This window comes from Rhinoraja longicauda, chromosome 21, assembly GCF_053455715.1.
Source record: "Rhinoraja longicauda isolate Sanriku21f chromosome 21, sRhiLon1.1, whole genome shotgun sequence".
Lineage (NCBI taxonomy): Eukaryota > Metazoa > Chordata > Chondrichthyes > Rajiformes > Arhynchobatidae > Rhinoraja > Rhinoraja longicauda.
In genome coordinates this window covers 12,371,008-12,395,989 of record NC_135973.1, presented here as the reverse complement: position 1 = coordinate 12,395,989, position 24,982 = coordinate 12,371,008, and the positions used below count along the sequence as shown (strand labels likewise).

The window sequence follows — 24,982 nt, the reverse complement described above, 5'->3', positions numbered from 1 at the left end:
AGCTGGAGTAACGCAGCGGGTCAGGCAGCATCTCTGGAGAACATGGACAGGTGAGGTTTGGATCGACACCATTCCTCAGAGAGGCCCTTCAGCCCATCGTGTCCACGCCAATTCTCAACCACCCATTCTATGTTATTCCTCTTTGGCATCCACTGGCTGCGCACTCGGGCCGAATTACAGAGACCTATAATACCTATCAGTCTGAAGAAGGGTCTCCACCCGAAACGTCACCCACTCCTTCTCTCCAGAGATGCTGCCTGTCCCGCTGAGTTACTCCGGCATTTTGTGTCTACCTTCGATTTGTACCTAGCATCTGCAGTTATTTCCCTATATACCTACATCCCCTTTTGTCTTTGGGGCTGTGGAGGAAACCAGAGCGCCTGGAGGAAACCCACACGCTCACAAGGAGACTCCACACAGAGGTCAGGGTCAAACCCCAGGGTCTGACACTGAGAGCCAGGTGCCCACCATGCCGCCATTTGTCCCGAAAGAGTGCAACACCTTTAGAGGAACCTTCCTCGGGTATCGGGCCACCGTTTAAGAATAAGGGGTAGGCCATTTAGAACTGAGATGAGGAAAAACTTTTTCAGTCAGAGAGTTGTGAATCTGTGGAATTCTCTGCCTCAGAAGGCAGTGGAGGCCAATTCTCTGAATGCATTCAGGAGAGAGCTAGATAGAGCTCTTAAGGATAGCGGAGTCAGGGGGTATGGGGAGAAGGCAGGAACGGGGGTACTGATTGAGAATGATCAGCCATGATCACATTGAATGGCGGTGCTGGCTCGAAGGGCCGAATGGCCTCCTCCTGCACCTATTGTCTATTGTCTTATCACTGGTGTGTGGATGTCTGACTCAGGAAGAACTATTTCTGGACAGAAGATACTGGGGGAATATTGAACTGTGGAAAGAGCTTTACTGAGGGTTCACTGCACTGTCTTAGAGACAGCAGGATCTACAGCAGGGGTTCCCAACTTTTCTTCGGCCCGTTTACCCCTTTGCAACTTTTCGAAAGTAAATTTACCCCCACCCTGTTTTGTTCAGTAATTTGAGTTTACACTTTGACCATAATAAAGGAACCGACAAAGGGGAAATTTCAAAATACTGTTTTTAACATTATTATTTTAAGTTCAAATAACAATAATGATAGCACATAAAATATGTCATTTCACTTCTTTATGAACAACTAATGATGAACAGATACCAGAACCAAACACTGTCAGTCAATATGTACAAATCCAGAATCACCTAATTTACCCCCTGGGGTTACATTTACCCCCGGTTGGGAACTTTGCTCTGTTGATGCAGCTTTTGTGGTCCCGTCTCGGCGACACATGGGTCGTGAGGCTGTTGTGTAAGACTTTAAAACTGGCTTCTCAAGTGAGTAGCAATAGTTATCTAGTAGTGTAAGAAAATAACTGCAGATGCTGGTACAAATCGAAGGTTTCTATTTCACAAAATGCTGGAGTAACTCAGCAGGTCTGGCAGCATCTCAGGAGAGAAGGAATGCTGCCTGACCTGCTGAGTTACTCCAGCATTTTGTGAAGCCACAGCTATCTACTCAGCTTCACCTTGCTGTTGGTTGGGAGCTTGCTGCCTGGACATTGCTGCCTTATTTGTAGCATTACACACAACACTTGAGAAAACTATAGATTGACTGTCAAATAGATCCAATATCCTGGGGACCTAGTCTAATGGCAGAATAATTTACACAACGTTCCTTCCTCATATTCAACTTAGGTAGCATACAACCCCACGGTATGAACATTTAATTCTCCAATTTTAGATAAATAAACTGCAAGCACCTTTCTCCCCCCCCACCCCCCCCCCCCCCCCCTCCCCACCTCTCTTCTTGTTCTCCCTTTCCTCCAACCCCTTCCACCTACATTCCTTCCTCATTTTTTACATTTCACGCCTCTTCTCTTTATCTCTTGCCTTTACCCCCCCTCCCCCCCCCCCCCCCCCCCCCGCCTCACCTGTATCCACCTATTCCTTCCCCACTTCCCTTTCCCCTGACTCTCAGTCTGAAAAAGAGCCTCGACCCAAAACGTCACCTGTTCCTTTTCTCCAGAGATGCTGCCTGGCCCGCTGACGTTACTCCAGCTTTTTGTGTCTCACCTTCCGCCGATTACTCGTGTCAGGGGTTACGGGGAGAAGGCAGGAGAATGAGGTTAAGAGAATCAGAATCGGAATTAGAATTGCCTTTATTGTCATCCAAAAAAACAAGCCTTTTGGACGAGATTTCGTCACCCACAGTCCAACAGTAAGAGCAATAAAATAAGCAATTACACAACCACAAACAACACAAAACAAAAAAAGAAGAAACATCCATCACAGTGAGTCTCCTCCAGTCCCCTCCTCACTGTGATGGAAGGGAGAGATAGATCAGCCATGATTGAATGGCGGAGTAGACTTGATGTGCCGAATGGCCTAATTCTGCTCCTATTACTTATGGTTTATGACCTTGCTTGCCAGACTTTGCCCCACCCATCACCAGTTTTCTCCGCCCCTACTACAATCAGTCTGGTGTGACATAGATTCCCTGAACAAGGAACTTTCACTCTGCTTCAACAAATGTTTACAAAAAGTTTAAAACACTTCATGCTGAATTTCAATTGAAATACCGATGGATTAAGAGGTGCAACCTACTTTCTCCAGTAACTCAGCAGGTCAGGCGGCATCTCTGGAGAAACTGGACCGATGCTGTTTCGCCCAGGGACTCTTCTTCAGACTGGTCCTGATCCAAAACATCACCCAACTATGATCTCCAGAGATGCTGCCTGACCCGCTGAGTTACTCCAGTACTTTGTGTCTTTTCTTTGTAAACCAGCATCTTCAGTTCTTTATGTCATTGTGTTCCTTCCTTACAGAATGGCTGGCTGCTTGCATATCACCTGCTAGAGGACCAGGAAAGGTGATCCAGTGTCTTTTCCTCATTGCCGTTGGTGAGACAACCTAGAGAAGCAGGAATGGTGACCTGGTACCTTTTACTCATCGCCTTGTGCCTCGGTCAAGGTCAGTGATGGTCTGTTTTGCGTCCGATGCTTCACGTCCTTATTTTATATCATTTAACATGGTTTTGTGCATGAAACTCTGAAGCTTTCATGGGAATTGCAGTATGACAAAGCTTAAGATGGCTGTGCAGCACAATGACCTTTTGGTATTTCTTGGCGCACACCAATGTTCCTGATTGGCATTCCTTGACGCACACTGCAAGGTTCTTGAGTTGAGTTGCTGCCTGACAGCGCCAGAGACCCAGGCTCGTGCGATCCTGACTATGGGTGCTGTCCGTATGGAGTTTGCACGTTCTCCCTGCGACCGCGTGGGTTTTCTCCGGGTGCTCCGGTTTCCTCCCACACTCCAAAGACGTACAGGTTTCTAGGCTAATTGGCTTGGTATAAATTGCAAATTGTCCCGAGAGTGTGTAGGTAGCGTTGGTGTACGGGGAACGCTGGGCGGCGCTGACTCGGTGGGCCAAAGGGCCTGTTTCTGCGCCCTATCTCTAAACTAACCTAAACTAAACTGAAATTACCCTCCCGAGCCAAAACATTGTCTGTCCACTCCCTGCACAGATCCTGACTGATCTGTTGGTTCTCCAGCACTTTGTGTTTCACCCAAGATTCCAGCATCTGCAGTTTCTTGTGTTTCCAGAAACCTTAACACCCCTTGCGTCCACCATGGGTGGAGCGGGAGCACGTGGCCGCTGGCTGGGTGAGGTCGCGTGGGGCGCGGGGCGCGGGGCGGTGACGTCACTTATTTGGGAGTGAGCAAGTTGGCAACCCTACTAATACGGGACAAGGGCGGTCCCGTACGGGACAAGCTAATTTAGACAATAGACAATAAACAATAGACAATTGGCCCTTCGAGCCAGCACCACCATTCAATGTGATCATGGCTGATCATTCTCAATCAGTACCCCGTTCCTGCTTTCTCCCCATACCCCCTGACTCCGCTATCCTTAAGAGCTCTATCTTGCTCTCTCTTGAATGCATTCAGAGAATTGGCCTCCACTGCCTTCTGAGGCAGAGAATTCCACAGATTTACAACTCTCTGACTGAAAAAGTTTTTCCTCATCTCCGTTCTAAATGGCCTACCCCTTATTCTTAAACTGTGGCCCCTGGTTCTGGACTCCCCCAACATTGGGAACATGTTTCCTGCCTCTAACGTGTCCAACAATAGCCCACAATCCGGGATGTCCCGGCTAAATGCGGGACAGTTGGCAACCCTAACTCTGACCCTACTCTCTCTCGCTCCACTCCCCAGGCACTGTAATAACCCAGCAAACTAATCTGTCACTCTCCCATATTCTTCAGTATCTCGAAAGCAAAGCGCTGTGACTAAAATCTAGAAACTAGAAACTCAGCATGCCAGATAGCATCTGTGTTCACGAGTCTTCAGCAGGACCATAAATATTGGAGAGAAACTGACTTTAAGTTTGTTGGTTTGATGGATAATTGGCTTTGGGAAAGATTGTAAATTGTCCCTGGTGTGTAGGATAGTGTTAGCGTGACCTCTGGTCGGCGCGGACGCGGTGGGTCGAAGGGCCCAGTTCCGCGCTGTATCTCAAGTCTAAACTAAACGACCTGAGCAAATGGCAGAGGGGAAGGATCGGAAGTGATGGAGTGGAGAACAGAAGAGATTCAACCACAAACAGTGTGAGACAATGAAGGTGCAGGAAGTGAAGGTACTGATTTATAATGCGACATTTCCAAAGAATTGGGAAAGATCGACACAAATGAAAATGCTGGAAAGCTGAGCAACTGAAGTTGTCGAACTTAAACATTCTGCCACTGGGAATGGACGCCATTGTGACGTGCTGCCCGGGTATGTCCTGGGTCTCACTGTCACCGTCTCATCTACAAGGGTTGCACAGTGGTCTCATCTCCACACAGCGGTAGAGTTACTGCCTTACAGTGTGACAGACCCGGGTTCGATCATGGCCAGGGGTGCTTGTCTGTATGGAGGTTGTTCGTTCTCCCCGTGACTTGCATGGGTTTTCTCCAGGATCTCCGGTCTCTTCCCACACTACAAAGGCGTACAGGTTTGTAGGCTAATTGGCTTGTTCTTCATTGTAAATTGTCCCTCGTGTGTGTGTAGGATGGTGTTAGTGTGCGGGGATCGCTGGTTGGTGCTGACTCGGCTGGGCCGAAGGACATGTTTCCGCGCCGTATCTCTAAAGCTAAAAAGCTAAAACTCGCATCAAGGCACTGCAGATTCTGGTTCACAAAAAAAAGACACAAAGTGCTGGAGTAACTCAGCAGGTCACGCGGCATTTCTGGCGAATATAAATAGGTGACAGAATGTGTAGGAAGGAACTGCAGATGCTGGTTTAAATCGAAGATAGACACAAAATGCTGGAGTAACTTAGCGGGACAGGCAGCATCTTGGGAGAGAAGGAATGGGTGACGTTTCGGGTTGGGTTGGTGACTTTTGTAACAGGGTGCCAAGTGAGAATAACCTTTGACTGACACTATTGTTCATTGACAGGCCATGAGACTGCCCAGTTAGAGCAACTCGAGTGCTTCAATGACTACATCCAAGAGGTGACTTGCAGCTGGCACGGCACACCTGACACAAACTGCTCAACTGATTGTGTTCTCTATTATCGGAATTCATCATCGGAACTTTACAAGTAAGTACCGATAGACCCAAAGAGACATAGAGCATAGAAAGTGGCTATTCATTTTGAATTGATTGAAAGATAGCAGATCCTTCGGCCTACCATATCCACGCTGTCCATCCATCACCTGTTCACGCCCTTGTTCTATGTTATCCCACTTTCGCATCCACTCCCTGCACACTAGGAGCAATTTACACAGGCCAGTTAACTTACAAAATTGACTTTGCCTCCACAGCCTTCTGTGGCAAAGAATTCCACAGATTCACCACAACTCTGACTAAAGAAATTCCTCCTCATCTCCTTCCTAAAGGAACACCCTTTAATTCTGAGGCTACGACCTCTGGCCCTAGACTTTTCCACTAGTGGAAACGTCCTCTCCACATCCACTCTATCCAAGCCTTTCACTATTCTGTACAATTCTCCTACAGTTGGACACCTGTGCTACAATAATAGGCAATTATTCTGCGTGCTCCTCATTCATCTGTCCTGTTACCTTCCAGGACCTGTGGCCCTTCTCTCCCCCCTACTGTCTGCCTCATGTTATTTAGTAACCCCACATCCGCTACCAAGCATTTCTCATGCCTGATGTTAATATTTTCCTGCAGCCCACAACTATTTCTCTCCTTACTGACCACACTGACAATTACGTCATTATTTGCAAACCACTTAACTGGGTCATCAATAAACAGTATGATAAGCAAGGAACTTAGTGCTAATGCCCACTGTATGTCACTGTACACAAATCCCCAGTCACTGGAAACATAGAATCATACAGCACAGAAACATGGCCCAACTTGATCATGCCAACCACGATACCCATCGACATTAGTCCCATTTGCCTGTACTTAACCCACATCTCGGGCGGCACGGTGGCACAGCGGTAGAGTTGCTGCCTTGCAGCGCTTACAGTGCCGGAGACCCAGGTTCGATCCTGACTACGGGTGCTGTCTGTTCGAAGTTTGTACCACGTGAGGTTTTTTCCCGAGATCTTTGGTTTCCTCCCACACTCCAAAGACGCAGGTTATTTGGCTTGGTGTAAATGTAAATTGTCCGTAGTGTGTGTAGGATAGCGTTAATGTGCGGGGATCGCTGGTCGGCATGGACTCGGTGGGCCGAAGGGCCTGTTTCCATGCTGTATCTCTCAACTAAAATCGAAGCAAAGTCCAAACCCTGGTCTTAATAGTGACCCCCAGGGGAACTCCACTGGGCACTTCTCCAATTCTGAGAAACCACCCTGGTGTTTCCTGCCACTTCACTGGTTTTCAATGCATGATGTCACAGCCCATTTTATTCCATGGCTTTCAACCCTGGTGACGACAATGTGGAAGTCCGTGTGTACCACATCGACCTCCCTCCCCTCATCGACCAACTCCGTTACCTCACCCAATGACTATTGAGATAGTTGGGCTTATTTTACCATTTAATAAATCTCTGCTGGGTTTCTTCAATCATTCCACACTTGGCCCACCGAGTCTGCACCGACCGGTGATCCCTGCACGCTCACACTATCCAGGGACAATTTACAATTGATCCAAGCCAATTAGCCTGTACGTCTTCGGAGTGTGGAGGGAAACCAGAGCACCTGGAGAAAACCCATGTCGGTCACGGGGAGAACCACAAACTCTGTACAGACAGCACCCGTAGTCAGGATCGAACCCGGGTCTCTGGCGCCACAAAGCAGCCACTATGATGCCCAATTCTGATTCTGTATTGACTATTGTTTCTAGAACTTTTCCCGCTATGGACATTGACTGGTCTTTAGCTTTTTGAACAAGGCTGTAATGTTTATAACTTTCCTGTCCTCAGACACCACTCAGGGCCTCTGTAATTTGCCCCTTCATTTCACTCAGTAAACTGTGAAACATCCCACCTCCTCCAGCGGATTTAAACTCTTTTAAGTGCAGGCAACAAAATAATGAGAGGAATAGATCGGGGAAACTCACAGAATCGGAAACCAGAGGACATGGGTTTCAAGTGAGAGGGGGAAGATTTAATAGGATCCTTTTTACACAAAGGATGGTGGGTTTGTGAACTAGCAGCCAGAGGGAGGAGGTAGTTGAGGCAGGTACATTCAAAGTTTAAGAATAAGGGGTAGGCCATTTAGAACGGAGATGAGGAAGAACTTTTTCAGTCAGAGAGTGGTGAAGGTATGGAATTCTCTGCCTCAGAAGGCAGTGGAGGCCAGTTCGTTGGATGCTTTCAAGAGAGAGCTGGATAGAGCTCTTCAGGATAGCGGAGTGAGGGGGTATGGGGAGAAGGCAGGAACGGGGTACTGATTGAGAGTGATCAGCCATGACTTAGACGAAGGGATTAAAAGTACCATTAGCAAATTTGCAGATGATACTAAGTTGGGGGGTAGTGTGAATTGTGAGGAAGATGCAATAAGGCTGCAGGGTGACCTGGACAGGTTGTGTGAGTGGGCAGATACATGGCAGATGCAGTTTAATGTAGATAAGTGTGAGGTTATTCACTTTGGAAGTAAGAATAGAAAGGCAGATTATTATCTGAATGGTGTCAAGTTAGGAGGAGGGGGAGTTCAACGAGATCTGGGTGTCCTAGTGCATCAGTCAATGAAAGGAAGCATGCAGGTTCAGCAGGCAGTGAAGAAAGCCAATGGAATGTTGGCCTTCGTAACAAGAGGAGTTGAGTATAGGAGCAAAGAGGTCCTTCTACAGTTGTACCGGGCCCTGGTGAGACCGCACCTGGAGTACTGTGTGCAGTTTTGGTCTCCAAATTTGAGGAAGGATATTCTTGCTATGGAGGGCGTGCAGCGTAGGTTCACTAGATTAATTCCCGGAATGGCGGGACTGTCGTATGTTGAAAGGCTGGAGCGATTGGGCTTGTATACACTGGAATTTAGAAGGATGAGGGGGGATCTTATTGAAACATATAAGATAATTAGGGGATTGGACACATTAGAGGCAGATAACATGTTCCCAATGTTGGGGGAGTCCAGAACAAGGGGCCACAGTTTGAGAATAAGGGGTAGGCCATTTAGAACGGAGATGAGGAAGAACTTTTTCAGTCAGAGGGTGGTGAAGGTGTGGAATTCTCTGCCTCAGAAGGCAGTGGAGGCCAGTTCGTTGGATGCTTTCAAGAGAGAGCTGGATAGAGCTCTTAAGGATAGCGGAGTGAGGGGGTATGGGGAGAAAGCAGGAACGGGGTACTGATTGATAGTGATCAGCCATGATCGCATTGAATGGCGGTGCTGGCTCGAAGGGCTGAATGGCCTACTCCTGCACCTATTGTCTATTGTCTATTGTCTATCGCATTGAATGGCGGTGCTGGCTCGAAGGGCTGAATGGCCTACTCCTGCACCTATTGTCTATTGTCTATAAAACGTTGAAGAAACAATTAGACAGGTACATGGATAGGACAGGTTTAGAGGGGTGTGGGCCAAACGCAGGCAGGTGGTACCAGTGTAGATGGGACATGTTGGTTGCTGTGGGCAAGTTGGGCTGAAGGACCTGTTTCCATACTGTATCAGTCCACGACTCTATAAGTATCTAACCTTTCTAGGAGCAACTCTTCAACATTATTTCGCTCATCCCAACTCACCCTTCTCCTTCCCCACCTTTCAAATTGTCTTCACCCCTCCTCTGTCCACCCAACATCTCAGGCTCCTGTCTCACTACTCCACCTCCTGACACAGGGTCGACCTGAAAGGTCGACCATTCCTTCCTCCCTCCCTCCCTCCCAACAGATACAGCTCAACCCGCTGAGTTCCTCCAGCGGATTATTTGTTGCTTCAGTTTCTAGCATCGGCGATCTCTTGTGTTTGAACCACATCTTGCTTTAGCTGAAACTCCAGGGACTCTGCTTGTAAAGCTGATGTAAGGTTTTTGTTTACACACCTTTACACTGCCATCCCCTCCCTGGTTTGAAAGGTGACAGTGCGGTTGGTGAATCATACCAATCAACCCACATCAGTTAATGTACAACTAACCCACGCACAGTGTCTTGTGTGTAATACAGTCACCTGTCCCTCCCACGTTCATCAGAATTGGAACAGCCTGTTATAAAATTAAGAAAATTCTCTTTCCTCTGTGCACCGAGGTGTCGCGGTGGCGCAGCGGCAGAACTGTTGCCTCACGGCGCCAGAGATCCGGGCTTGATCCTAACTATGGGTGCTGCCCGAATGGAGGTTGTGCGTTCTCCCCGTGACCTGCGTGGGTTTTCTCCAGGTTCCCCGGTTTCCTCCCACACTCCAAAGACATGCAAGGTTTCGAGGCTAATTGGCTTAGGTGAATTTGTAAATCGCCACTGGAGTGTAATAGGATAATGTTGGATAATGGGGACCACTGGTCGGCACGGACTCGGTGGGCCCAAGGGTCTGTTTCCGCACTGTATCTCTAAACTAAGGAGTAGACTTTCTGTTTGATCTCTAACTGGCCTGACTCCTCCTCCTCTCACAATCCCTCGCCCGTCCGTATACCTATTGTGGAATTTCAGATTTCCCACGAATTACTTCTGTCTGGTCTCCCCTCAATCTCTGGCATTCCAGAGAAAACAATACACCTTTGTGCACTCCTCTTGGAGCTAATACCCCCTCGTCTCCTTTAAAAAGGTGCATCCTTTTATTCTGAGGCTGCGGCCTCTGGTCCTAGACTCTCCCACTGGTGGAAACTAGGTAGTTGAGGCCAGTTCATTGGCTATATTTAAGAGGGAGTTAGATGTGGCCCTTGTGGCTAAAGGGATCAGGGGGTATGGAGAGAAGGCAGGTACAGGTTACTGAGCTGGATGATCAGCCATGATCATATTGAATGGCGGTGCAGGCGCGAAGGGCCGAATGGTCTACTCCTGCACCTATTTTCTATGTTTCTATGTTTCTATGAAACATCCTCTCCACATCCACTCTATCCAGGCCTTTCACTATTCACTTCTGTAAGTCCGTGAGGGATTCCTGCCCGATTTCTAGTTTTGAAAACCTTGTGCCTGTCGGAAAGGAGATGGTAGCATCTTAACCGACACATTTGCCAGTGGTTGTAGCAACTAGGAGAACCGTGCCCAAACTGAAACAGAGTGGACTTGGGTCTGACACTCCCAGGAACTTGGGTAAAAGAGAATACGTGCACAAACACATGGCACGGTGGTGCAGCGGTAGAGTTGCTGCCTTACAGTGCTAGAGAGCCGGGTCCGACCCTGACTTCGGGTGCTGTCTGTACGGAGTTTGTACGTTCTCCCCGTGACCTGTGTGAGGTTTTCTCCGAGATCCTCGGTTTCCTCCCACACTCCAAAGACGTACAGGTTTGCAGGTTAATTGGCGTGGTATAAATGTAAACTGTCCCTTGTGGGTGTAGGATAGTGTTAGTGTGTGGGGATCGCTGGCCGATGCGGACTCGGTGGGCCGAAGGGCCTGTTTCTGCGCTGTATCTCTAAACGAAAATAAACTTATTTCCGTGCCTCTATTTCATATTCAGCATCACAGATATTGTTGATCTTCCGGAAGTGGTTTGCCAAGGCAAGTTCAAGGAGCAAATTTTGCTATTTATGACTAAACATAAGATAAACGTCTACTGCAAACGACATCTGAACCTCTCCAAAGATATCAATTCTTCACAAACCAGTAAGTCGAAGACTGTCATGATTACTTTAAACAAATTGCTACTCTGTGAATTGGTGCTAGCATAAGCAGAACGTTATTGGGGTGTTATTACCCATTGTATGGATTCAACTTTATTTTACGTTTAGTTTAGAGATACAGCCTGGAAACAGGCCCTATCAGCCCACCGAGTCCGTGCCGACCAGCGATCCCCACACACTTACACTATCCTACACACACTAGGGACAATTTACAATTATGCCAAGCCACTTAACCTACAAACCAATACTTATTTGGAGTGTGGGAGGAAACCGGAGATCCTGGAGAAAACCCACGCAGGTCACGGGGAGCACGTACAAACTCCGTACAGACAGCACCCGTCGTCAGGATCAAATCTGGCGCTGTAAGGGCAGCAACTCTACCACTGCACCGCCATTGGAGTGTTACTGCCCTGCGTATGGATTCAACTACTTGGCTGAGCTCCAGGGATTAATTCTGGGTCATTGCCAAATTAGTTAGTATTCATGCGTCACCGACTGGCAAGAGGAAGTACATCGGAGTTGATACCCCACACAATGGTGCAGCAGTAGTGCTGATGCCCCACAACCCCAGCCATCCCGGGCTCAATCCTGACCGCAAGTGCCGTCTGTGTGGAGTTTGCAAGTTCTCCTTGTGACCACATAGATTTCCTCTTGGGGCTCTGGTTTCCTCCCACATCACAAAAACGGGCTGATCGGGAGGTCAATGCTAATCGGCCGCGATAAATTACCCCCCCCCCGGGCGGAGTTGATAGGTGGGCAGGTGAGATCGAATAAGCTGCATGGAGAGAGGCGGGGGCCTGTGAGCCAGCAGAGCCTCGATGGGCAGAGCGGCCGCCTTCTACGCGGTGGGAAATGTGAAAAAGTCAAGAATTGGGATCATGGTAAATATCGTGAGCCCTTCCTCGGAATGAGCCCCCTGGGTACAATAGTTTGGGGCTGACTGCTGGAATAGAGGCCACAGGTTATGTCAGGAGACTAGAGGCAGTCGGGGTGGGGGGGGGGGGGGGGGGGGAGCAGAAGGCAGGGGTTGATATTGAATGAGGACTGAATCCATGATTGCATCAGTGGTTTAAAACTACGTGAGCTGTTTGTGAAATGCTTCTTTTTCTCATCGCCAGCTTTATTCTGCTTCTGTCATTTCCCCTCAATTATTGCGTCACTTGTGTTTTTCCAGTCAAACCTTTGGCTCCGTACAACCTCAGCGTCGACACGTCGCAAGGCAAAGAGGCATTTCTGATCTGGGCGGACAGGTACATCGATGGAAATATTGATTCATCTCTGGAGTATCAAGTTGCTTGCATGAAGAAAGGAGGAAATTGGAAGGTTTGTGTTACAACTTCAAAGTCGACACCCTTTCAATCTGTTTTTTTTTCAGCCTTCCCAAAGACAAGAACAAGATCGCGCAAATGCTGAGTGAGAATCTTAAAATAGTCAGGTCAGGCAGCTTTTGCGGAAAGACAAACTAAGGTGACGTTTCAAGTGTCGGACAGCGTCAGGTGTCTGTGCATCACAGCTTGGTTTGGGAACAGCTCCACCCGAGACTGCAAGCAGTTGTGGACGCAGCCCAGACCATCACACGAACCGACCTCCCTTCCACCGACTCCATTTACACCTCACGCTGCCTCGGCAAGGCCACCAGCACAATCAAGGATCAGCCTCACCCTGGCCACTACCTCTTCTCCCATTCAGCAAGAGATGTAGAGGTGTGAAAACAAACACTTCCAGATTCGTACAAAGTAGGTGCAGGAGTAGGCCATTCGGCCCTTCGGGCCAGCACCACCATTCAATGTGATCATGGCTGAACATCCAGAATAAGTACCCCGTTCCTGCTTTTTCCCCATGATTCCATTAGCCCTAAGAGCTATATCTAACTCTCTCTTGAATCCATCCAGTGAATTGGCCTCCACAGCCTTCTGTGGCAGAGAATTCCACAGATTCACAACACTCTGGCTGAAAAAGTTTTCCCTCATCTCAGTCCTAAATGGCCTACCCCTTATTCTTAAACTGTGACCTGTGGGACATTTTCCTGCATCTAGCCCATCCAATCCGTTAAGAATTGTATATGTTTCTGTAAGATCCCCTCTCATCCTTCTAAATTCCAGTGAATTTTAGCCCAGTCGATCCATTCTTTCATCGTATGTCGGTCCCGTTATCCTGGGAATTAACGTAGTGAACCTTCGGTGCACTCCCTCAATAGCAGGAGTCTGGGTAGTGACTGCTCAGCCTTGCCTGCTGCACCTACCCAGTGGTGGACTCAGACTGTTGGTGAGAGAGATGAATGAATGAATGAATGAATGAATGAATGAATGAATGAATGAATGAATGAATGAATGAATGAATGAATGAATGAATGCTTTATTGTCACACGTGACAAGTCGCAATGCAATTCTTCGCTTGCATACCCAAGGTATGCAAATAGTCACCACATAAAGGGCGCTTTATAGTGAAATCAATGATGAGTGTGTGCAGCAATTAATGTGCTGGGCGCAAGTGTGGGGCAGGGGCTGATGGACACTCTTGAGGGTTGAATTGTGGCCAAGCTCTGCTGTTGTTGGCTTTGACGTAGAAATTCCTGGACACCGGGCAGAGAAAGATGGTGCTGATGACCCTGCTGGAGCCCGGCTACACCTACCACCTGACGGTCCGCAGCAGGCCAACGCACCCCTACAACGGTGTGTGGAGCGAATGGAGCCCCGAGTGCCAGTGGAGTTATGGTAGGTGGTGTACACATTGCCCAGCTCTTACCTCCCTTACCCTGGATTTATGGGCATCCTAGGATATAATCCACGCGTCGCTGGTGCTGTGCCAAGGGTCTGAACTCAGAGACTCCATTCACAGACCTCTCCACCTCTCATTCCTCCTTAAAGATGTTCTTTGAGGAAATACCTCTTTCACCAAGCTTTTGGTTCTTTGCTCTTATTTGCACATGGAGCCCAATTTGGATTTAGTTTAGAGATACAGAGCGGAAACAGGCCGCACTGAGTCCGCGCCAAGTAGTGATCCACGTACACTAGCACTATCCTGCCACTAGGGACAATTTACAATTTCCGAAGCCAAGTTAACCTTCAAACCTGTACGGCTTTGGAGTGCAGGAGGCTGATCGGAGCACCCAGTGGAAAACCCACAAGGTCACGGGGAGAACGTACAAATTCCGTACAGACAGCACCCGTAGTCAGGATCGGACCTGCGTCTCTGGTGCTGTGAGGCGGCAACCCTACTGCTGTGCCACCCTGGATTGATGACACTCCTGCAAAGAACATCTAATGTAAAAGCTGCTGTATAACTGGAAGTCCCGATATATGTAGTGACAACTCAAGCTCCCACAATCTAATATCACGGGCTGTGTGGAAATTTCAGGCCCATCGCGACACAACACTGGTGGAGGTGAGGGGTGTGGGACATGGCACACATGCTCCATGGGGTTAAAATATCGATCAGATTTTTTCTAGATTTCTAGATTTTTTTTGATGATCGGAGAATCAAGGGCCAAAGGGTTAATGCAGGAAAGTGAGCGCTGAGGTAGGACATCAACCATGATGGGGCAGCAGAGGAGGAGGGGGCAAATGGCCTCGTCTCATCTTCCACCTGGCATCATTCCAGCAAACCGGACCCAGTACCCAATGCAACTGGTTCAGTAACCAGAGATTCCCCCTCCTCACTTCCCCGACATCACCGGAGATTTCTGTTTCAATTTGCTTCTTTGTCCCACTAAGTGCCAACATTTAAGCTGATTGTTATCTTGCCAATCTTCTTGTTCACCTTCCCTCTCGACCCACCCCTCTCTGCAATTCAATACACGCTTGGCGGCTTCCATTTTCAGTTCTGCAAAAGGGCTGCGCAGTGGTAGAGTTGCTGTCTTACAGCGCCAGAGACCCGGGTTCCATCCTGACTGTGGGTGCTGTCTGCATGGAATTTGTGCGTTCTCCCTGTGACCGGAAGGGCTTTTACCGGGTGCTCCAGTTTCCTCCCACATGCCAAAGACGTACAGGTCTGTAGGTTCATTGGCTTTGGTAACAATTGTACATTTTCCCCAGTGAGTGGGATAGTGCTAGCACATGGAGATCGCTGGTCAGTGCAGACTCGGTGGCTGAAGACTCGGTGCCACATCTCTGAAGTCTACAGGCTCTTCACCTGAACTTCAACTTAACTCTCTGCGCTGACACCACCTGACCTGCTGAGCATTCTGGCACCTTCTGCTTTTGATTTGAATTTCCGATGTGGCCATTTTGTTGCACCATCATTTTCAACGCCAGCACGTTAGGGTAAGAGAAGGCTACACCTGACTTAAGTTTTTGAGAGAGCAACAAGAAGGATCGAGGAGGTTGGCAGGTTTGACGTTTAGTTCAGTTTAGAGATACAGCGCGGAAACAGGCTCATCGGCCCACCGAGTCCGCACTGACCAGCGCCGCCACACACTAACATTATCCTACACACACCAGGGGCGATTCACACTTATACCAAGCCAATTAACCTACAAACCTGCAAGTCTTTGGAGTGTGGGAGGAAACCAAAGATATCGGAGAAAAGGCGCGCGGTCACGGGGAGAACGTACAAACTCCGTACAGACAGCACCCGTAGTCGGGATGGAACCCGGGTCTCCGGCGCTGCAAGCGCTGTAAGACAGCAACTCTACTGCTGCGCCATCGATGTGGGTCACATGTATTTCAGACGAAGTTACAATGTGGGGCTTAGGTTGTTAAAGGAAGGGAGTGACCTTGGATGAAAATGTAACATTGGATCATGAAACTGAAACAGCAGGAGAAAGCAATGAGCAGTGGCCAAAGGACTCAAGGGACTAAGATGGAGAGATGAGGAATGGGTGACGTTTCGGGTCGAGACCCGTCTTCAGTCTGAAGAAGGGTCTCGACCCGAAATGTCACCCATTCCTTCTCTCCCGAGATGCTGCCTGACCTGCTGAGTTACTCCAGCATTTTGTGAATAAATCGATTTGTACCAGCATCTGCAGTTATTTTCTTATACTAAGATGGAGAGGTTGGGCATGCAGGAACTTTATTCTTTGGAGCGTAGGAGACTGAGGATGATTGGGTGAACGCACAGAGACTTTTCCCAAGGTTGAGGAATCAAGACCTAGATGGCTAGGAAAGAACTGCTGGTTTAAATCGAAGGCAGACACAAGAAGCTGGAGTAACTCAGCGGGAAGGGCAGCATCTCTGGAGAGAAGGAATGGGTGACGTTTCGGGTCGAGACCCTTCTTCAGACTGACTTCATTTTGGGTCGAGGTCCTTCTTCAGACAGATCCAGATGGCATTGGTTTAACATGAGAGGGGCATAATTTAACAGGACACGGAGCCATACCATATACACCCCATCCTCTTCACTGATAGGATGGTATATATACTGAATGTGCTGCCAGAGAAACCGGTTGAAGCAGTTACAATAACGACTTTTGCAATTCATCTGGACAGGCAAATGTTAAGGGATGTGGTTCTGCGTGGAGTTCATATCTTCTGTCTATGATCCCCCAGTTTCCTCACCCCGCCCCAATGATGTCAAAGATTCATAGACAGGTGCAGGTGTGTGTGTTAATTGACCCCTGTAAATCGCCCCTCGTTTGTAGGGAGTGGATGCGAAAATGGGACAGCATAGAATTAGCGTGTACTGAGGTTAGTATGGCTCAGTGGGCCGAAGGGCCTGTTTCCATGCTGTATCTTTCAACCAATCAATTCAAACTGTGCGGAGACCGCATCAATGAGGAATCTGACTACAAGCTGAAGAGCTGTGTGTGTTAGGAGATATGGATTAGACTGGGGGGCTGTTGTGAGAGAAGAGGTGATTAAGAACGGTGTATAAAATAAAGAGATGTGGATAGTAACCGGGAAGGTCCTTTTGGCCTTCACACAGAAGGTTATTGAATTAGTGCATCTGGATTCAAATGAATTGGTTGAAGGATTAGATTGGAGTTTGTCTAACACAAAGATGAGTGACATGGTGAGAGGAAGGTGACGTTTAAACTGATCTAGATGAGCCGGTGGAGGTAGCCTCACCATCTCTTTCCGTGCCAATTCAGGACACGCTGGGTCCAATGGCATTGGCCGTGCTATGATTCTCCCTTTAACAAAGAGCAATCTCTTCACGCTGATTTATCATTTCAATATCCTGTATTTTAATATCCAGACCTTTCTTTTTAGATTCGTCCAATTGGATTTCACACATAGTCATTGTGCTTGTGTGCATCTTCATCCCACTGCCCATTGCTCTCTGCTTTTACGGTTTCCAGAGGTGAGTGTTTATCAGACTATAGATGCAGAGTAAAATCTCCTCCATCCTTTTCCATCAAACACTCCTAAGGTAGAGAGAGCTGAGGAAAGACACAGAGTGGGTCAGGCAGCATCCCCGGAGAACATAGACAGGTGAGATTTCGGGTCAGGACCCTTCTTGGTGAGTTACAGAATAAAGCTCCCTCCGCGTGGCATCATCACACACTCCCAGGGCGGGGAAAGCACAGGATAGACACATGGGAGAGATCTTCAGAAAGGGGAAGTCAGGAGACCGTGTGCCAGCTTTCATTGGTATGTTGGCAGTGGAAAGAGTTAGCAGCTTCACATTCCTGCTGCATGTTAACATTTCCAATGTCCTGGGTTCATCACATAGAGGCAACTGTGAAGAAGGCATGTCAGCGTCTATACTTAGTTTAATGAAGCTTAATGAGATTCTGCACATCAATGAATACTTCAAAAAGATTCTTCAGATGTAAAGTAGAAAGTATCTGGACTGGTTGCATCATGGCCTGGTGTGACAATTCCAACACATTGGAAAGCATTGACCGCAGAGAGTGGGTCCATCATGTGCACAGCCCTCTTCACCATCAAAAACACACATGATGCGCTGCTTTCAGGCGGCAGTATCTCTCGCCAAGGATCCTCGCTCTCCAGACCATGCCCACCTCTTCCTGCCACTGTTGGGCAGAGGTGCAGAAGCCTGAAGTCCTACACCATCAGGTTCTGGAGCGGCTACTTTCCTACAAATAAGTTTCTTCCACAAAACCTTAATCCTGCCTCGGCAACATAATTCACATGAATGTAGTTCATGTTTTGTGCGTTGTTTACATTCCTGTGACACTGCAAGCACGATTTTCATTGCACCTCTACCAATATCAATGGTCAGGAGGTCAGTACGTGATGGACCGAGCTGTGTTCTGCCGCTCTCTGTAATCTCTTTCATTCCTGAGCGTTTGAGTTGCAGAATCAGGCCATGAGAGTCAGTGTGCTCTCCACCGCACACATGTAGAAGCTCATGGAGTATTCGTCAGCATATGGAATCCCCCTCAAGCAAATAGAGATGTGATGAGCTCCTAAAAGCTAAACCAGGTTAGGCAAGGACCCCGGCTTGTTAGACAATAGGTGCAGGAGTAGGCCATTCAGCCCTTCGAGCCAGCACCGCCATTCAATGCGATCATGGCTGATCACTCTCAATCAGTACCCCGTTCCTGCCTTCTCCCCGTACCCCCTCACTCCGCTATCCTTAAGAGCTCTATCCAGCTCTCTCTTGAAAGCATCCAACGAACTGGCCTCCACTGCCTTCGGAGGCAGAGAATTCCACACCTTCACCACTCTCTGACTGAAAAAGTTCTTCCTCATCTCCGTTCTAAATGGCCTACCCCTTATTCTTAAACTGAGGCCCCTTGTTCTGGACTCCCCCAACATTGGGAACATGTTTCCTGCCTCTAATGTGTCCAATCCCCTAATTATCTTATATGTTTCAATAAGATCCCCCCTCATCCTTCTAAATTCCAGTTGTCAGCCAGTTGTGCTCTGGTGGAAATGACCAATTGTGAGGAGAAGGAAGAGGTTGATAAACTATGGCCACGTTTCAGCTCAGTTTGACTGAGAGGTGATAACAGAAGTGGGCCCTTTTGATGCCGGCCGGCCTGCAGCCTGAGACGTGAGCACGAGCAGGGTTCCAACAACGTTCTCTCCCCTTCCATTTCCCAGACTCTCGTGGGTTAAAAGCCCCGTATACTGTGGTGTCCATCATAACGGCAGAGGCAGCAGGAGCTGGGAGGGGAAGAGCAGATCAGTGTTAACCCAGTCTTGTCTCATCCTTCCTCTAGAGTAAAGAAGTCCTGGTGGGAGAAAATTCCATCGCCTCTGAAGAGCTCGGTGTCAAAGCAAACGTTCAACAAACCCCAGGTATCTTATCGTTGCTGCTTTGATCATTGTTAGCCCCACCTTGCAGGTGAACATCAGCTACCACCCCAGTGGACAGTGCTGCAACTGCACCCTCCCCTCCTCACGCAACCTTTCCCATCAGATACCACCCCTCCCTTTCCATACCGCTCGTCCCATTCCCAGATACCAACCCCCTTCTCCACACAGCCTGTCCCATTAAACCACAACTCCCTCACCACTGCCAGTGCCATTCCAATGCCATCTTTCCCTCACCCACACATTTGATTAGTATGGGTGTCAGGGGCGAAGGCAGGAGAATGGGGTTGAGAGTGAGAGATAGATCAGCCATGATTGAATGGCGGAGTAGACATGATGAGCCGAATGGCCTCATTCTGCTCCTGGAATTTTATGAACCTCCTGGCCCATCATCAGATACCACCCCCTACCTCACCAATTCCTGATACCCCCCCTCGCTCACCCACGCTGCCTATCCCATCATCAGATACCAACCTCTCACCTCATCCACGATGGAGGGAGGGGGAACAGGCAAAGAATTCCGAGGTTTCACTGTTAAATTGCAGGAAACATGTTGTAAGTTGTAGACTGACTTTTATTAATTTGCGATTTTGCCTTTCGCCCAATTTACCCAGACTCCGATCCTAAATTGTGCCTGTTTTTGTGACCCAGGTGAATGGATGCGTATTCAGTGAGAGCAAGATCGATGACTGCAAAGTGGAGAAGATCTCGTGCATAACAGAAATACCATGGTGAGTTGGCCCTGCTGCTGATCCAGGCCATGAACCAATCTCCCCAGAACTTGCTTTCCAATTACACTGCATGATCTGCACATCCAACTCAGTCAAACTTTGCCGCTCTTGGCAGGATCACTTTATCAAGTAACTTGGTGTGAAGACCCCAGGGAACGTCAATCTTTGACTTGTCTGTCACCGTCTCCACCTCATTGCAGACCTTTCCTCCATTCTCTCCAGCTCACCTTTCTTTAGTTCAAGAGACAATAGACAATAGGTGCAGGAGTAGGCCATTCGGCCCTTCGAGCCAGCACCGCCATTCATTGTGATCATGGCTGATCATTCTCAATCAGTACCCCGTTCCTGCCTTCTCCCCATACCCCCTGACTCCGCTATCCTTAAGAGCTCTGTCTAGCTCTCTCTTGAATGTATTCAGAGAATTGGCCTCCACTGCCCTCTGAGGCAGAGAATTCCACAGATTCACAACTCTGACTAAAAAAGTTTTTCCTCATCTCTGTTCTAAATGGCCTACCCCTTATTCTTAAACTGGTTCTGGACTCCCCCAACATTGGGAACATGTTTCCTGCCTCTAATGTGTCCAACCCCTTAATAATGTTATACGTTTCGATAAGATCCCCTCATCCTTCTAAATTCCAGTGTATACAAACCTAGTCGCTCCAGTCTTTCAACATATGACAGTCCCGAACATATGACAGTTCAAGAGATACAGTGAGGAAACAGGCCCTTTGGCCCACCGAGTCTGCACCGAATAGCGATCCCCGCACCTTAACACTATCCTGCACACACTAGGCACAATTTGCATTCACAGCAAGCCAATTAGCCTGCAAACCTGTACATCATTGGAGTGTGGGAGGAAACAGATGTCAGAGAAGACCCACGCAGGTTACAGGAAGAATGCACAAACTCACACTGACAGCACCCGTAGTCAGGATCGAACCAAGGTCTCTGACGCTGTGAGGCAATATCTCTACCGCTGCGCCACCTTTCTCTGCAACTTAAGCAGTGTTTTTCCCCATTTTCTTAAGAAAGGCACTCGACCTGAAGAGTTCTCTTTGTTGCTCCCTCTGAGACCCACCTGGTATTTATGTCTTTATGACAGATTTCGTTTTGTGCTCAACCGTTGAAGGCACTTTGCAGGTTCGGTACCAATTCTGCCTGAGCCATCAGTCTCACTTGGAGACTCGAACCCAAGGGACTGTTTAATGGGAGGTTGAGGGAGTCTTGTTCCACAGATGTCCACCGAGAATGTAAAAGCACGTCCTTGGAAACGAGCCAGATCTGTTCAATGTTCCCAATGTAGGGGGAGTCCAGAACCGGGGGGGGGGGGGGGGGGGGCACAGTCTTGGAATAAAGGGGAGGCCATTTAAAACTGAGGTGAGAAGGAACTTTTTCACCCAGAGAGTTGTGAGTTTGTGGAATTCTCTGCCAGAGGGCAGTGGAGGCCAAATCACTGGATGGATTTAAGAGAGTTAGTCGGAGCTCTAGGGGCTAGTGGAATCAAGGGATATGGGGAGAAGTTGAGCACAGGTTATTGATTGTGGATGATCAGCCATGATCACCTTGAATGGCGGTACTGCCTCAAAGGGCCGAATGGCCTCCTCCGGCACCTATTTTCTATGTTCGAGTGTTTTGAATGAAAAGTTGTAACGTTTTGCTCTCTGTTCTTTACTGTTCAGGGGGAAGAGCAAGGTTGGAGAGACCGCCGCTGAGCCGCTGGGTACCGAAAGTGCCTTTCAACACTTGATGTCGGACACCAGGGCCGACGAGATGAACCCCTTCCCTCACTTTCCGGGCTTCGGTTTCCCGGTGCTGTCGGACCTCTCCTCCCTCTTCCCGCTGCCCGGAGAGGACTTGTCGCTGGTTTCCTCGGATGCCCCGGGATATTCCTTATTCAACGGCGTGGCCAAGGACCAGTGGGCAGAGGAGGGAGACGGCTACCGCCCCTTCACCGACAACCAAGGCGGAGGCCGCCCACTGACACTGCCCACTTACTCGCTGAGTCCTGCGCCTGGCAGTGAGGCCAGCGGCTCGGCCGGCTACCAACCCTTCAGCAGCAGTGTATCCAAGTCCTGGGCTGAAAGCGAATGGGACCTTGGCAAGCGGTGGAGCTCAGACGCCCTGCTGCCACCCCTGAGTCCATGTAGTGTTGAGTCATCCGAATACATGGCTTCCGGCAACCAGACTTCACCAAGTCTAGATCAATGCGCTGCTTACAATTTCACCCTCGCCTTTGGGCATGACTTCTTGTTGCACCCCTTCCCACTGACTCCCCGAGACTCGCCCTTCCTGCTCAACGTTCCGGGAAAGCGGGAATGCCAGGAACCTCCCGCCATCCACTGGGGCCCAGGCCTGTCACTGAACCTGCTCCCCCCTCCACACCCTCCTGGGAAGGTTACATGAAGCCAGAGCTCGGCCATGGCAATGGCGTCGGACTGTCTGCGGTGAATGGGCCTCTTAGGATTTAGTGCACGTTAACTAATCAATCAGACTCTGAAGAAGGGTCTCGACCTGAAACGTCACCCATTCCTTCACTCTAGAGATGCTGCCTGACCCGCTGAGTTACTCCAGCATTTTAAGTTCTGGTTTCACAGATGACCAACATAAATAAAGTAAGATGGGGGTTAAGAATTTTGATAATAATAATGAGAAAATGCTCTCCGACCCTTCGATGTCCAGTCACCTACTTGCCTGATGTCAGTCTCGTTCAGTAAATTATGTTGCAAATTCTTTGCCAATCAATGCTGCACTGCTGAGGCCACCATTCACGTCAACAGATTGGATTTAAAATCTAAGACCGCAGTCTTAAGAGAAAGGATTGGGCGTTTCCCCCAAAATATTGAGTACAGCAAACCAATAAATGTGATGCTCTGCAAGGAACTGTCTTTACTGAACAGAAGAGGGAGCCCTTGGGTCAAGTAGTCACTTGGTAATCTTTAAAACATGGAACAATATTGGAAATACTTGTTGGGTGCTTTTTATAAAACTATTTTTATAAAATAGTAAAGGTTAAGTTTACCAGGAATGGTTTAGTCTAAGTCGGAAGTGTGGCTTCTTGTCAGCGATCACCAATCAGCCAAAGAAATTGAACCAGAAACCGTGTGCCAGAGAAGGGGGAGAAAAGTGAAAGGACAGGGTTGTGGGGAGGGAACATAAAAGTGCAGGTCGGGAAGAAGAGAGAGATCAAGTTGGAGATAAAGAGAAGGGGAGTGAGATGTTGGGGGGAAAAAAAGAGGGGGTAAAAGGGGAGAGTGACAGAAATGAGAAAGGAGAGTGAAAATGCAGAAGAGAGAAGGAACTTTGAAAAAGAGTGGAGGAAGAGTAATATAAGGGATGAGGGTGAGCCAGAAAATGACTGAAGGGAATCAGGAGGGAAGGGACGGAATGTAGAGGGAGAATGCAGAGGAGGCACGTACTTGTGGAGTGTTCCCTCCAATGAAGCTCTCAATTGTGCTTGGGATAATGGTTTCAGCACCCATCCTAAAACGCAGGGGTGCTGATTGTTTTGCGAGCTATCCAGGCAAATCATTCCATGAGTATATAAGAGAAAATAAACAGAGCAGTATAGTGTTATAGCTTCAGAGAATGCTTTGATGAAAATAAGTAACAGGGCCGCAATAATGCAGATTGGGAATTTATCCCTAGGGAATGTGAGTACCATTCTAGTGTCCAACAGCAGGGGAAAAGCTGTTCCACAATCCATGGTGCATGCGCTCAAGCGTGTTTTGTACCATCTGCGCAATGGGAGAATAACCCAGGGTATAAGACCCCATTGATTATTGTTGACTATTTTCTTGAGGCAGCATGTAGATGGGATGGAGAACGTGATGCATGTAGATGGGATGGCTTACGTGATGGACTAGGCTATGTTCACAACTCTGCAATTTCTTGTCTTGTGCAGAACAGTTGTCACACCAAACTGTGATGCATTTGGATAGGATATTTTCTATGGTGCATGTGTAGAAATTGGTAAGTCTTTGGAGACATGATGAATTTCCTTAGCCTTGAGGAAGTAGAGGCATTATGATTGGACCTAGACAAATTGTTGATGATATATATATATATATAGCGAGGAATTTGAAACACTTATCTCTACTTCAGCACATTGAATGAGACTGGGGAGTGAACTCCACCCTGCTTCCTGAGGTCAATGACCTGCTCCTCCATTTTGCTGACGTTGAGGGAGAGGTTGGCGTGCTACTAAGCTCTCGGTCTCCTTTCAAAACCCAGTTTTTGCATTTTTGAAGTCTGGCCAACTACAATACACTACTTGTTAATGTACAAGGACTATACGGGAAGTATAGTAAGGAGCTGAGAATGAAACCTTGCAAGACACCAATGGTAGACTTAATCTAATAGAAGTCTCCTACTGGCTTACTAACCCATCATTAATGAAACACCTGACTATAAAAACAATTTCTATATGTATATTGTCACTCCCTCGCTTGTTTTCTCATTGCTAATGTGTTTATAAAAATATTTGTATTATTTAAAAGCTTAAATTTAAATCTCATTAATTTTGTATCAAGCAAAATATATGAAAAGTTTGTTTTAATTTTCGATTCCTTGTTTTGCTGTCCATGAGAATACTTTATTGTGATGGGAAGCTCAGCCAACTGGATGACAACCTCACAGTTGGGTCCAACAGATCCCTTTGAAGAGTCTTCTTCAGTCAACTGAAGTCAGGCAAGAGGAAGTTTGCACCTCAGAATCGTGTAGATCTTTTGAGGGCATCGGCAGCCACTGTCAATCCGCCACTAAATCCAAAATGCTTACCAGCCAGGATTAACTTTGGTGAAGACTGTTGAAAGACTGGAGCGACTAGGCTTGTATACACTGGAATTTAGGATGAGAGGGGATCTTATTGAAACGTATAAGATTATTAAGGG

The 24,982-nt window shown here is 48.1% G+C and overlaps 1 protein-coding gene across 2 annotated transcripts in view; it reads left to right on the top strand.

The window, feature by feature from the left end:
• The window catches only part of LOC144604246 (uncharacterized), a 26,776-nt gene extending 3,515 nt beyond the window's left edge, over positions 1-23,261 (top strand). For both annotated transcript variants that reach the window (XM_078418469.1, XM_078418470.1), the window contains 9 exons: positions 2,865-3,009; positions 5,482-5,626; positions 11,035-11,180; positions 12,372-12,520; positions 13,764-13,911; positions 17,347-17,437; positions 19,269-19,347; positions 20,014-20,093; positions 21,773-23,261. In XM_078418469.1, the coding sequence (XP_078274595.1) occupies positions 2,964-3,009; positions 5,482-5,626; positions 11,035-11,180; positions 12,372-12,520; positions 13,764-13,911; positions 17,347-17,437; positions 19,269-19,347; positions 20,014-20,093; positions 21,773-22,496 (1,608 nt within the window). In that variant the 5' untranslated portion in view covers positions 2,865-2,963 and the 3' untranslated portion in view covers positions 22,497-23,261. The remainder of the gene's footprint in view (positions 1-2,864; positions 3,010-5,481; positions 5,627-11,034; positions 11,181-12,371; positions 12,521-13,763; positions 13,912-17,346; positions 17,438-19,268; positions 19,348-20,013; positions 20,094-21,772) is intronic.
• The last annotated feature ends 1,721 nt before the right edge of the window (positions 23,262-24,982 follow it).